Source organism: Dysidea avara, chromosome 10 (genome assembly GCF_963678975.1).
Source record: "Dysidea avara chromosome 10, odDysAvar1.4, whole genome shotgun sequence".
Taxonomy (NCBI): Eukaryota; Metazoa; Porifera; class Demospongiae; order Dictyoceratida; family Dysideidae; genus Dysidea; species Dysidea avara.
This window is the reverse complement of record NC_089281.1, coordinates 3638612-3653871: the sequence shown is the minus strand read 5'-3', so window position 1 is coordinate 3653871 and position 15260 is coordinate 3638612. Positions and strand designations below refer to the sequence as shown.

General features: G+C 37.6%; 1 protein-coding gene across 1 annotated transcript; it reads left to right on the top strand.

Annotated features, from left to right (window-relative positions):
• The first annotated feature begins 7884 nt into the window (after nt 1-7884).
• On the top strand, nt 7885-11311 carry LOC136269327 (uncharacterized). The gene is made up of 12 exons (XM_066064877.1): nt 7885-8087; nt 8140-8324; nt 8393-8562; nt 8639-8795; nt 8844-8935; nt 8991-9097; nt 9149-9242; nt 9358-9476; nt 9690-9798; nt 9854-9909; nt 10748-10866; nt 10925-11311. Exons 1-12 carry the CDS (start codon nt 7931-7933, stop codon nt 11186-11188), a joined length of 1629 nt encoding a protein of 542 aa, XP_065920949.1. The 5' UTR covers nt 7885-7930; the 3' UTR covers nt 11189-11311.
• Nucleotides 11312-15260: the final 3949 nt, after the last annotated feature.

Sequence of the window (15260 nt, the reverse complement as noted above, 5' to 3'; positions counted from 1 at the left end):
TGACTCTTCTATCAGGGTGCTTCAATCTTTAATTTAAGTTACTCCTGAAATATCATTTCAACCACCTCTTGTTGATTCTTAGAAGAGCTTAGCCATTTCCCTTGCATTGTCTGCTTAAAACACAATTATACCAATAGCTTCCCCAAATCTGATGTACTGTAGTTGCAGACATAACTTTTACAATAGTACTTATTACCTATATACAAAATGGTGATAGGTTTGCTGAAAGTGTAGCTATTAGACCACTGTGTCCCTCACCTAGTCTGACCCTAGTGAATATAATGGTCTGAGGAAACATGGAATACATGTGGTGTAGAATCTATTGACTGCATCATGATTTAAAGAACCACCCTTAAGATAAATGTAAATGTGCTGTACTGATTGCACCACATGAATAAATGAAAACATTAAATGAACTCTTCATTTTGATTGGTCAGTCGTTTTTTCCAATTACAGTTATGCGGATCCCAATTCTTGGTTAACCGAGCTACAGAAATGACTGTTCTATTAGAGTAGTGACTGTTCTATTAGGGCAGTTGAAAATGCTAATATTTTCTTTATTTCTATATAATGCTTTTTATACAGTTTTAGAGATACAGACTTTCAGAATTATGTACCACCCCTGGTCCCAAAGGGTTTGGATAATGAGGTTCCATTGTATAATTAGCTGCACAAATTGTGTACGCTATGTTCCCCAAACCCTTACGTTTATGCGAAGGAATGGGCACTACAGTATGCTCTTCACACTACATCATTAAATATGGTTATACATATTTAAGCCTCCTTCTGCAAAAGTTTGCATTTAGCACTCATGTTGGTTGCATGCAGTACAACTATAAAAGGCCATCATTATTAAATTCCTTGTTTCCCGTCACTACCCACATTAATTTTTAGGCAGCCGCACCAAATTTTAATTATCTGATTATAGATCACGTGAATGCACTATTTTATGATGGAAGGAGGCACAAAGTAACTAAGCTTTAAGGTAAATGCATTAGCTGTGCATATAAACTTGGAAGTCCCTCCACTCTTGCTCCACAGGGTGCATAGGCGTACAAACCAGTCAGCCTTCAAGATCGAGATACTCTAATAGAGCAGTCAGAGACTGAAATAACAAGAATCAAGTGTATAATTAATAATCAACAATTACCTCCCACCCGCATCAGTTTTTGGTCCATTGGGTGATGGGAAACAAGCAATAATGATGGCCTAAAAGATGGTTCTGGTAACATTGGCTCAAGGTGACTAATTCAATCATGTCAGATTGAAATACTCTCAACAAAACAGTGGTATGTACAGTGTGGTGTTAAAGACAAGTACATGCTGAATACACAGTTATACCATACTAAGATTTATACACATTGGTTAAATAAACTGAACCCCCTTTATAAATCCAATACTCGTCCTAGAAGGCTTATCGTACTGAACCAAGAGAGAGGCAATAGCTTCTCCAATCAGAGATAACCTCTTTCACCAATACACTCATACCAGTTGCAAAACCTTTTGCAGAATCGTACAAACATCTTGCAAGGTGAAGTTGGGTTTTGCCACGGTTTATACTATACGTCTTCACTGATTGCAACACTAGCTGAATTTCTCACTTCTGAGGTATATTACAAACCATAATGCTTCAGCACTGTTCCGTTCGGTTCTTCTCAGTCTTTATATTAATAATTACCTTGGTAACGTATCACGTGCTACAAGCGTTTCTAAAGACGCGCGTCCTTATTTCCGCGTTAGAACTGTTTCTTTCAAGTTGCAGTGCGTTTTGTGCGATTTACTGCGTTCACAGGAAAAGAGTGAAACTCAGTTTTAGTAGGTATGTTAATTGTGGTCTCAATGTAGCTAGTTTGTGATAGCAGTATGCTAAAATACAGCCGGCTATACGCACGCGGCTGCGAAGATTCCTACTGTTAAGCAAATAGCACAGTAATAATTGTTCTATAATTAAGCAAATAGCACAGTAATGATTGTTCTATAATTATTATTCTGTTGTTTTACTTGTTTAGCTTACTAATGATGGCGAAGCCGAACAAGTTGAAACCGAAGGACCAATTGCCTGGTGAAGGTTAGATTTGTTTCGCATGTGTCTGTTGTTGACACCTTTACTGTCACCACTGTTCTGGTTGGCTGAAATGTAAATTCTCTAAATTCAGAAAAAAAATCCACTTTTTATTTCGAAGTTGCTATTGTTCCAGTAGCCGGAAATATTTTGTCAGGACTATTGTTCCGCAAGGGGTAGTCACTTCAGTACTGTCTGTTGAAACACTTATGGCTGGGATCAAGATTTAATCAAGCGATCAAGGGGCTTTTGTACAGTGAATCAAGCGTTCAAGATGTCTGCAAAAGTGACGATCAAGCACCTTTCAAAGCTAACTTTAGTAACGTAATAATTTACTAGTATTTTACAGCACACTATCAAGAATCAAGGCACTTTTATAAGTGTAATCAAGCGATCAAGGTGAAATTTCGATGATCAAAATTCTTGATCCCAATCGCAAGTGTATCAACTGGCGGCATGGAAGTAACAACCCCACGAAGGAAAGCCATCATGTGCTATCACCAAATTGACACTTTTCGCTGTCAGCAAAGATGAATGGGACACAAAGGAGGACACTGGTAAGTTTATGAAGAATGTACTGTACATACTGCGGTATGCCAAAAGGAACCTCTCGGAATGAAGTGATGTGAAACAGTGAAAAAAATCAAGCCCATAACCATAGCCGTTATCGAGTTACGCTTGTCTGAAGTAATCAGTCAGGCAGTCAGTCAGGCAGTAGAATAAATATATTATTTTTAAAATTCCATAGCAACTTGTTGAAAGCGTTTCAGGTCGATCTGAAAGCTTGTTTGGACTTAGTTTTACCTAACCAATACGGCCTTATCTTCATCAGGGAAAATTGAGGCTTGTTTTTGGGAGATGTTATTTCATGGGCCACGCCTACTCCTTTGTGGTCCCTACTATACTATCATACTGTATGATGTTACAAATAATAACCCATATCCATACAGATGATACTCTAATCCTAGTTGCATACAGTTCCTCCTAATCCTAGGAGTGCTGTTCCAATCCTAAGGGTACTGTTGCTAATCCTACAAGCATTTTTCTTAACCATAGGGCCGACTCCTAATGTTCATACAACAAAAGACAAGTATGAGTACCATGACCAGTGATCTACTTTGTAAAGCTAAATAGTAGCCTGGGTAGTACGAAATTATATTATTTGTGTGAGTTATGATATTGGAATACACTGCATGTATCCTGGCATATAATGTTGATGTTTGCTCTAGCTTAGGTACAGGCTTTGTATTGCTAAAGGTCATCGGTTCACAGTTGGCTGTACCACAGTATACTGTCACTTGTCAGCAGATTTGCATGGTGAGCTGCATGGCCTATATTCTTAAGCCATCTCAGGTCACTGCTGTCCAGGGTAGCTACATACAACTGTTAGCTATACTTGTTTATAAACTTCCTTTTGGAACTGTTCACATGCTAAAAATAAACGGAATCAACAAACTATACATAACATTCATCACATCAATGCAGGGGTGGAGGAGACACCTTTCATGGATGTGTGAAGAACACTTACATACAAAGCATCCCAACCAAGGGGATCTGGGAGCATGTTCCTCTAAAATTTGAGAATCAGACTTTGAATCTGAGAGCGATTTCAAAAGTCACCAAATTTTGTTGACTGCTCTCTTAGGGTATAGAAGTCTTCAGAAGAATCCAAAAACATGTATACTTATGGGGCACCATTACCTCTAAGCTTCCGCCATGTAATAGCCACAATGATCTACAAGAAATATCAGAATATGTGTGAAAATAATAGTGTGCTTTGAGACTCTGGACATATGAATTATTGTAACTTCACCTTAGTAATGGTTGTTAGAGACTGAAGACTGATTTAATAAACTTTGAAGGATGGATGTTTGTCAGTATGCAGTATGGTAAATGAAGACTATCCAGCACTATATTTTGAAGAAAATCGAGTAACTAAGTGTACTTTTGTTGCCAAGATGTTTTGACGAATGTGAAGTTTGCCCCACCAGCAGTTAAGCAGCTTCAACCACAATACTTCACAGACAATGTGGTTATATATTGCTAAGTGCTTAACAGACCTTATCCACATTGATGTCATAATTGACAAAATGGCTGTGTTAGTGTGGGGACTTCATCACATTTTTATTTGTAGTAACTAAAATGAGCCTTGTTTGTGGCTTTCACAACATGTGAACATTGGACAATGAAGGTAAGAGGCTAGTTAGCATGATGTGACAATGCAAAATAGTCCCACCAGGTATAACCATGCCTAAGTTTTGATACGGATCTAAAGCAGTGCATATTTGTCTTGTAAGTAAGTATGTATGTATGCCTCACCTTGCGTCTTGTTGCTGTATATTAACGTTATCAAAGCAAAACGCCACCTTTCCCAATACAACCCTGCCCCACACTATTGCCGCCATTTTTACATGGTGATGTCATTGCGGATATATGACATACTTGGTCATTCGCCAATTTGCACTGGTGTTTTTCGAGATGCTAATAGAATGTCCCATGATTTTATACATCTACAGCTGTATAGTGATCCTCTGTTCCTTAAAACATCACAGCTATTACATAACGTATGCTACTCCTGAAGACTTCTATATCGATCTTGATGGAAGTTGTAGGTAGCTTAGCATTTGTACAGTTTTAATGGTATAATACAGTCAGCGTCAATGACAGCTGGAGATAAATTTTAGAGGTAAGCCCCTCCATAATCTCTTTGACAGGGGTTACAGCCCCTCATCTTTGCTGCCCCTGCATCAATGGGTAGGAAAAATCATACTGTTCCGTGCCACTACCAAATATACAGGCTGCATGTACACAGCCTATACTATATACATGCATCGATGCTTAGCGTTGTTTGTTACTCAATGTAGGACAAAGATCATCAGAAGGTGATTTCAACCTACTAACTACCATGCTGTGGTTTGTAGTCTGCTTTGTGATTCATTGCATCCTATGTGGTAAGTGAAATATTTTTACACATTGGAGACCAATACTGTTTATTGCTTTCATGACATGATTGATCTCAAAGTGTACGTTGTTGTAGAGATTACAATTGTATAGGACTCAATGTTATCATTTAACAATATACACTGTCTTTTTATTTACAACAGTCATTGCCATCTTTTTTGGTGGAAGAACCGACCATCTTGTTAATAAAAATGATGTTGAGGACGATGAAGATGATTCACTCAGCTATAAAATACCATGTACAGCTTATCCTGATGATCAAGGCTCAACTGTTACCCAGAACCTGAGCAGGAAACTTCTCAGGAGTAACCACCACCAGGAGTCTGAATCAAGCTGTCTTACCACTGACAATTCATTTACACAGGAGTCTCAACACATGATAAGTGTTAACACATTTTCTACTTCTAACGAAGCTTCCAGTTCACAAGAACAATCAACCATGATGGATTATAAGGAAGAACCAACATGTTCCAGTGATGTGACTACAACAGAAGATGAAGGGACTGCCTGTATCACTGAAAGTATCATACAAGCTGATGTTCCATTTGAAGAAGTGAAATCAGATGTTCAAGATGAAGAGGGTGATGTTACTGGTGAGTTTGGAGTTTGGGAGATTAAGACATTCACTGTAATTGTTGTTAAAGGGGATGTACCTGAAGTGGTAATGGCTAGTTTGGTTGACTCTGCAGTGGGTGAAACATTTGATGTGGAAGCTAATGGAGCTATTCCTGATGATCAAGGCTCAGCTGTTACCAAGAACCTGAACAAAGTTGACATGACACTTGTCAGCAGTAACCATCTCCAGGAGTCTGAATTAAGCTATCCTACCTTTGAAACTTCGGAGTCTCAAGACATGATAAGGGTTGACTATACCTTGTCTACTTCTAACAAAGCTTCCAATTTACAAGAACAATTAACCATGATGGATTATAAGGAAGAACCAACATGTTCCGTGATTACTACAGAAGATGAAGAGGCTGCTCATACAACTGAAGATATTGTCCAAGTTGATGTTCCATCATCAGTTTTTGAAAAAGTGAAATCAGTTGTTCAAGATGAAGAGGATGATGTTACTGGTGAGTTTGGAGTTTGGGAAATTTTACATTTGCTGTAATTGTTATCAAAGGAGATGTACCTGAAGTGGCAATGGCTAGTTTGGTAGACTCTGGAGTGGGTGAAACATTTGATGTGGAAACTAATGAAGATATTCCTGATGATCAAGGCTCAGCTGTTACCAAGAACCTGAGCAAAGTTGACATGACACTTCTCAGCAGTAACCATCTTGAAGAGTCTAAATTCAGCTGTCCTACCACTGACAATTCATTTACACAGGAGATGATAAACGTTGACTATACCTTGTCTACTTCTAACGAAGCTTCCAATTTACAAGAACAATCAACCATGATGGATTATACGGAAGAACCAACATGTTCCAGTGATGCTGTGACTACAGCAGAACATGAAGAGACTACCCGTACCACTGAAGATATCGTTCAAGCTGATGTTCCATCATCAGTTTTTGATGAAGTGATATCAGATGTTCAGGATGATGTTACTGGTGAGTTTCGAGTTTGGGAGGTTTAAGACATTTACTGTAATTGTTGTAAAGGGGATGTACCTGAAGTGGCAATGGCTAGTTTGGTTGACTCTGAAGTGGGTGGAACAGTTGATGTGGAAGCTAATGAAGCTATTCCTGATGGTCAAGACTTAGCTGTTACCAAGAACCTGAGCAAAGTTGACATGACACTTCTCAGTAGTAACCATCTCCAGGAGTCTGAATTAAGCTGTCCTACCGCTGACAATTCATTTACACAGAAGTCTCAACACGTGATAAGTGTTCACTACACATTATCTACTTCTAACAAAGCTTCCAATTTACAAGAACAATTAACCATGATGGATTATAAGGAAGAACCAACATGTTCCGTGATTACTACAGAAGATGAAGAGGCTATCACTGAAGATATTGTCCAAGTTGATGTTCCATCATCAGTTTTTGAAAAAGTGAAATCAGTTGTTCAAGATGAAGAGGATGGTGTTACTGGTGAGTTTCAAGTTTGGGAGATTTTAAATTTGCTTGTTGTTAAAGGGGATGTACCTGAAGTGGCAATGGCTAGTTTGGTTGAGTCTGGTGTGGGTGGAACATTTGATGTGGAAACTAATGGAGCTATTCCTGATGATCAAGGCTCAGCTGTTACCAAGAACCTGAGCAAAGTTGACACGACACTTCTCAGCAGTTATCACCTCCAGGAGTATGAATTAAGCTGTCCTACCACTGACAATTCATATACACAGGAGTCTCAACAAATGATAAATGTTGACTATACCTTGTCTAACGAAGCCTCCAATTTACAAGAACAATCAACCATGATGGATTATACGGAAGAACCAACATGTTCCAGTGATGCTGTGACTACAGCAGAAGATGAAGAGACTACCCATACCACTGAAGATTTTGTTCAAGCTGATGTTCCATCATCAGTTTTTGATGAAGTGAAATCAGATGTTCAGGATGATGTTACTGGTGAGTTTTGGGTTTGGGAGATTTAAGACATTCACTATAATTGTTGTAAAGGGGATGTACCTGAAGTGGTAATGGCTAGTTTGGTTGACTCTGGAGTGGGTGGAACATTTGATGTGGAAGCTAATGGAGCTGTTCCTGATGGTCAAGACTTAGCTGTTACCAAGAACCTGAATGGAGCTATTCCTGATGGTCAAGACTTAGCTGTTACCAAGAACCTGAACAAAGTTGACATGACACTTGTCAGCAGTAACCATCTCCAGGAGTATGAATTAAGCTATCCTACCACTGACAATTCATTTACACAGGAGTCTCAACACATGATAAGTGTTGACTACTCCTTGTCTACTTCTAACGAAACTTTCAATTTACAAGAACAATCAACCATGATGGATTATAAGGAAGAACCAACATGTTCCAATGATGTTGTGATTGCTACAGAAGATGAAGAGACTGCCTGTACCACTAAATATATCGTTCAAGCTGATGTTCCATTATCAGTTTTTGATGAAATGATATCAGATGTTCAGGATGATGTTACTGGTTAGTCTCGAGTTTGGGAGATTTAAGACATTCACTGGAATTGTTGTTAAAGGGGATGTACCTAAAGTGGCAATGGCTAGTTTGGTTGACTATGGAATGAATGCGACATTTGATGTGGAAGCTAATGGAGACGACACTGACTTGATAGGATACTGCAATCAATTCAATGGTAATGGGTTTGATGAGAACATCACACAATATGAGAGTATGGCTGAGTTTGAGACCTTCTATGGCCAAGTGAGTTAATCAATATTGTATGGTTACGTGATATCAGTTACATTCATGTAACCATTTTCATTGTTTAGGCATTGTTTAAAGCTGGCAAGGCAGAAGAAAGTATAATCCACTTTAAAAAGGGAGTTGGTTATCTTGGCATTAACATACCATCAACCAAAGTTGGATCAGCTTTTAACTTAGCCTACCAAGCTGTCAAACATTTTTTGCATGCGAAAACATCAAAATTATTCCAGAAGAAGTGAGTGCTAGAGATGTGTTTGAGAGGACATATGTAATGTGTTGTTGTTCTGTGTTCACCATCATTATTTCTATAGGAAACAATATCAACATCTTGATGGAGTTCAGTGTGAAAGAGCTCACTGTATGGGTCAACTGACCAAAGTCTATCACCATCAACAACAAAACTTGCTAGCATTGATGTCTTCATATCAGCAGCTCAATGCTGCTGAGAAGTGTGGAGACCTTTATGAGGTAGCCATATTGTAGGTGTGAATGTATTATGATGAGAACGTATTACAGCTGATGGAGGCATATGCTTCTGTAATTGACTGCTGCCAATCGTACAGTCTTGACAATTTGAGTGAACATTATGTGAAGAAAGCCAACAAGAAGTAAGTGTAATAGTTAACCATAAGATGTTGTATAATGATTGATATATGGTCATAGGTCATCAGAGATAAACTTGGATGACAGTACTGCCACTCTACACTTGCTTAGATCAACCATGATGTTTGAATTGTGCCATGGTGAAATTGTGGTGGCAGGCCAGAAGGGTAATACATATATTGGATGAACCAAGTCAATCATTGCTTGTTTATATACAGGAAAAACTGCCAAGTCTATTGCTGGAAAACACAATGCTTCTCTACTATTGACTACCTCAATAGAGTATCTTTCCACAGAGCTGTTAATGTTGAAGTGAGTTAATACATGTCAATGCTTGTACAGGTGCATGTTATAATTATTTATGTGGTAAATTTTTTAAAAGGGTTTTTGTGTGCAAAAAATGTCAAATGGTTTTCACTCTTTTTAGTACTCCAGCTATCAAGGAATGTCTTGATCAAATGTGTGACATTCCGAAAGATCTTGAAGATCATGACAGAATTACAGCACTCATCACTTGTGGCAATTTTGATGTCTTCTTGGAAATTGGTATGTTATGATCAGCACAATATATATGTAATGCTGTTTAACGTACGTATAATTGAGATCACAATCATATTCAACACATTGATGTGTTTCATTTGTATCTGATTGTACCCTTGAGTATTTAATGGTTATCTGCTTTATGCATGATGTACAATCATTGGGGGTTTTGTTGTGTGAGGTTTTGAGACTTTATTACTATTATATATATACATGCAGGTATGAAGCCAGATGATTTTGAAGGCATGATAGAAGCAGCCAAGCGGTACAGTATTCAAAAGTTCCCAACTGGTGAGGACTTCTACCTGGCCACTTGTTTGGCAACATGGTGAGCAGTAGTAACTCAGTCAGTGTATGTTGCTAGTAATATGTGATCATTGTAGGTATGCAAGAATAAGGCAGTGGCGACTGGCAATGAAATACATTACTATAGCCAATAGTAAGTGTAGTGTGTAAACCGCAGTATGGTTGTGGTGGAATATAATGTTTGACATGCTGTTGTATATTGGGTCATTTCATGTCAACAGAATGTAGGCCACCTCTCAGATTTTGATGAAGTTTGGTGTATTTGTAGTACCTAGCTATATATGGTGCTCATAACTCATACAAATTTTTATTCCCATAACCCACATAGTTTCTGATTTATCACCACGTTATTTTTAATATTAATTTTCATGAAAAGTTGCTCTGTCTTAGTTATACTGCATTAATATTTTAAAACAATATTTTCACTGATTGAAGAATTATTGTTGATTGACCTTTCAAGTGATCCATAAATTATGGAATATCACATTAATTGAAGTTGCTATTCTTGAAGCTATGCTGCAACCCTATTCAGAAATTTGTCATGTTTACAGTGGTCTAAGGCATGATATGGGTAGCCACTACCATCGTGTTACCAGATAAATTGCTTATAAAACATGCATGTGTGTACATTCACACTACGCGTAATGCATTCCGTACAAAATTGCAAGAAGTGTTAATTCCCTGTAACAGTGTTCAGTCAGTGAAAAATTTGTTTTAAAATATAATATAACAATGTAGAAAGTTATAGTCAATTTGTAACTTACGACAGACCAATTTTTCATGAACAATTCAAAATATTTGTGTCAGAAACTATGAGGTTATGGAGATAAAAATTTGTATGAGCGATGAGCACCACAGGTACTACAAACATGCACACCAAGCTTCATCAAATCTGAGAGGCGACGCTAAATTCCTAGTTTATTTGACTTAAAAAGAAATATGCCACTGTTTGATTATATTTACCACATTAGGTAAAACACCTACCTCATATAATTTTGCGATGACCAAGGCATTGTGTCGACAAGCTGAGTGCTTATTACTCCTTGACAACTCACTTGATGATAAAACTATCAGCAAACTAGCCTCTAAGGTACTCAAACATTTGTGACGAGATTTGTGTAGTATAGTTGATTTTGTTGTGTCACTAGACAATGAAAAAGTTGAAGAAGAAGATAAAGACATGTCGAGTATTTGGTCCAAGATATATGATGCTGAGATCATATCAATTGTTGGGTGAAAAGAAGTACAGCAAAGCACAAGATATGCTTCTGGACTCCATTACTGGAGCAAAGAGAATGTTTAACTATTGTGATGCTTCTTGGGCAGAGTTGAATAAACTCAATTGGTTTCCAGGAAGAAAAGAACCATCCATTATGCAGCAGCAGCAGTTTTCATTTTTCTCTTTTCCTTAATATTTTGTAATATAAAACATTAGGCTTGAGTGTAAGCCCCAAAAAAATTTAAAAATAATAAATGCTTATATAGCAACAAAAAAAAAATTTTAAAACTGAATAAAAAGAATAATAAAAAAACTCTTCTCTGGTTTCTGATCTCCTAAATATAATGAACTGAACTTCTACTTTGTATATTCATTGTTGTATGAATATTCAGCTGCATAATCATATCATGTCTGTTATTCTGAGAACGTTAACTATTGGAAAGTGCACGCTGACATCTTGACAGTGACAGCTATCATTTGCTGGAAAATTCTTCTACACCACTGCATGCAGGCAGCTGGTAGCTATCGGCATGCCATTGTTTTCTGGATAGGAGGAAACATTTTACAATTGATCGAGAATTTATTGAGTTCGCATTCAGTTAGGAAACCTCAGCAGACATCTATAAACATTCCTAAATAAAGTCTTCACCCTGTTGAGTTCTCAATGCGCAGTATGCAAACACATGCATGCTGCAGCTTATTAGTATATGTAATAGGATGGATGGCTGTGGTATTCAGGATTAATAGTGTGAGCATTGTAAACAGGAAGGAGTAAAATAGTGCGAGGCGAAGCCAAGCACTATTTCCTTCCTGTTTACAATGCGAGAACTATTAATCCCGAATAGCACAGCCATCCGTCCTATTGCAAATTAATCCGACAACCATAGCAACTGTTACTAAGCAACAGAAATTCAAAAAATAACTACTGCAAAAGACCAATCCCACTTAGCAACTGTTGCTATGGTCTCGAAGGAGTTTGCCTTAGCAACGGTTACATAGCAACCGTTGCTAAGCAACCATATTGTGTTATACTTTGGGGCATCTATCACTATGGTAACAATAGTTGTTAAGTCGGACATTTACTTCTAATAGAAACACCACACTATTCTAGCCAATCAATAGATTTTTGTCAAGGGACCTTGACAAACAAGTGTAATACTAATTCTATTGGCTAATCGCTTGACGCATATCAATATAATACGTCAAGCTGCTATTGAGAGTATTATACAGTAACACATTCAGTTGTTGGATTAAGTTAATGTATTATGTGCATGAAAGCTTATAATAGCCAAATTCAATGTGTAACAACGTACCTCTACACTCTGTGAACAGCACTCTGTACGCGGATTGACAATACTCAGTTGTAAGAATTTTTCTTGTTATAATTTAATGCTACACGCACAAATGTGCGCACTACACAGCACATGTATGCACACACAGGGCTTGCAACAACTATATAATTATGTGACCAGATTTAATTTGCAAAAGGTACCCCTCAGTTTTTCACACACAAATTTGATCCATTGTTTGAAATTTAAAGCTTTACAACTTTTTTAACCATTGCAATATAATTACCTGAAATTTTCCACGATAATATCTGGCTGCATTTTGAATGGGCTTTATCCACAATGACGTCACGAGTACAAGATGGCCGCGTTATTTGGGGTACTAATGTACAGGCGCCTATGGAGAAATTCTTTTGATCGATCATATTTCAGCCAGGGAAGAAGATATCGAGCTCTAAGCAACAGGTACGGTTACAAGACAGGACAACAAATGATTTGTATCGCATGCCGGAAAATTTTCGAGATAACGCTTGTTTGCAAGTTTTTGTTACTTTATATCCATACCTGTTGGTTACTCCTCGGTATCTTGCTTCACGAGTGAAATATGATGGATCAAAACAATTTCTCCATAGGCGCCTGTACATTAGTACCCCAAATAACGCGGCCATCTTGTTGCTCGTGACGTCATTGTGGATAAGGTCCATTTAAAAGCAAGTTAATCAGTGTAAGGTGTCATGTGTCACATACATACTGGCATGTAAAATGTGTGGAAAGGTAACTTTTTGCAAATCCAGTCACATATAGACCACACAAAAACAGTCAAGCTTAAAGATGGTGTGGCTTTTAAAAGCCTGTGTGAAAAAAGCTGTGAAATCAAAGGTGGTGGCCAAGAAATGGCTGTAATGAATAAAGTTTAACGATGCGATGCCATTATTAAGCATTAATATCCATTGCTTGGCCACCACCTTTAATTTCACAATTTTTTTCACCCAGGCTTTTAAGGCCGCACCATTTTTCACAGCTTGGCTATTTTTGTGTGGATTTCACTTCTTTTTGTACTTTGCAAGGCCCCAAAGTCAGCCATAACTACATGCATGCACATACAGAGCTTGCAACAACTACAGTGACCAGATTTGCAAAAGATACCCCTCAGCTTTTTCAGGCACAAAATTTGACCCATTGTTTGAACTTTGAAGCTTCATAACTTTTTTACCATTTCATATCATTATTCACCTTTATACACTCTTCATTTATCCCAAAAATCAAGGTGATCAAGGTACATGTACACGTCTTATATCAATTTTGCGAAAATAAATCAAAGCTCCGACTATACGTATACCCTCCATGGATTATCTAGTTAAGAAGAGTGTATGTATGTATGTAAGTATTGTTAGGCTGCTGGTACAAGTTAACAGCAGATCCTTAGTGGTTCTCTACTATAAAGTTTAAATAAATAAATAAAAAGAGAAAAAAATGAAGAAAGTAAAATGTTTCAGTCAGTAGTGATTCATCTCTTGTTCCAACAAATCCTATTGCAGCCATACACAAATATAATAACTGCAGTCAAATAGAATGAAAAGTCACAATGAACCAAATAACAAGAAGATAAAGCTGAAGCATCAATTTAAATGTTCTGATAGCTACAGCAATAAGGTGATATTATTACCTAAAAGTGGTGGCATAATTTTGAGAACAATGAGCATTCTCAAAAGCATATATATAATACCAGTAGGTGAGTTTTGAGCACTGCTCAAAAGCATAATGCTCAACTTTATGAGCATAATAGCATGGTTTTATGAAATAGTGCACTACCATAGGCGGCTGAAGCCCCCCCTCGGTCTGCTGAGGGGGGATTATCCCCCTCATAATGATATCTAATCCAAAACAGCCAAGCTGTAAAAAAAGTGTGCGGCCCTCAGAAAGGCTATGGTGAAAAAAGATGTGAAATCCAAGGTGGCGGCCAAGAAATGGCTGTGATGGTAGGTTAATGGTAAAAATTTTAATAACGACAATTCAGGTGAATTTTTGTGCCGCTTCACAAAATTTACCTAAATTGTCATTATTAAAATTTTTACCATTAACCTACCATCACAGCCATTTCTTGGCCGCCACCTTGGATTTCACATCTTTTTTCACCATAGCCTTTCTGAGGGCCGCACACTTTTTTTACAGCTTGGCTGTTTTGGATTAGATTTCATTTCTTTTTGTATTTGTATACCCCAAAGCCGGCCTATGGCCAGCTTTGGGACTTTTTTAACCTATTTTTTCTTTACTACAGGAAGAAGAAAAGGTGAAGTAGATGTACTTTAAATATTTTATCAGTAAATGTACAAATTATATATATAATACATATATTTATTACAGAACTGTCCATGGTGGTTTCTTTGTAACTGAACACTCTTCAAGGTAACTTCTTCTAGCTGTTCTCTCTACAGGGTGATTTATTTGTAGCTGGATTCTGTACAGGTGATTTTTTTGCTGCTGAGCTCTTTACAGAATGGTTTCTTTGTAGCTGAACTCTCTACAAGGTAACTTCTTCTAATTGATCTCTTTACAGCGAGATTTGTTTGTAGCTGAACTCTCTACAGGTGATTTGTTTGCAGCTGAACTATCTAGATGATGGTTTCTTTGTAGCTGAACTCTCTACAAGGTAATTTCTTCTAGCTGAACTCTCTACATGGTGGTTTCTTTGTAGCTGAACTCTCTACAAGATAACTTCTTCTAACTGATCTTTCTACAGGGCAATTTGTTTGTGGCAGAATTTTCTAAAGGGTGATTTCTTTGCAGCTGAACTCTTTACATGGTGGTTTCTTTTAACTGTAGCTGAACTCTCTACAAGGTAATTTCTTCTAGCTGATCTCTCTACAGGGTGATTTGTTTGTAGCTGAATTCTATACAGGTGATTTGTTTGCAGCTGAGCTCTTTACAGAATGGTTTCTTTGTAGCTGAACTCTCTACAAGGTAACTTCTTCTAGCTGA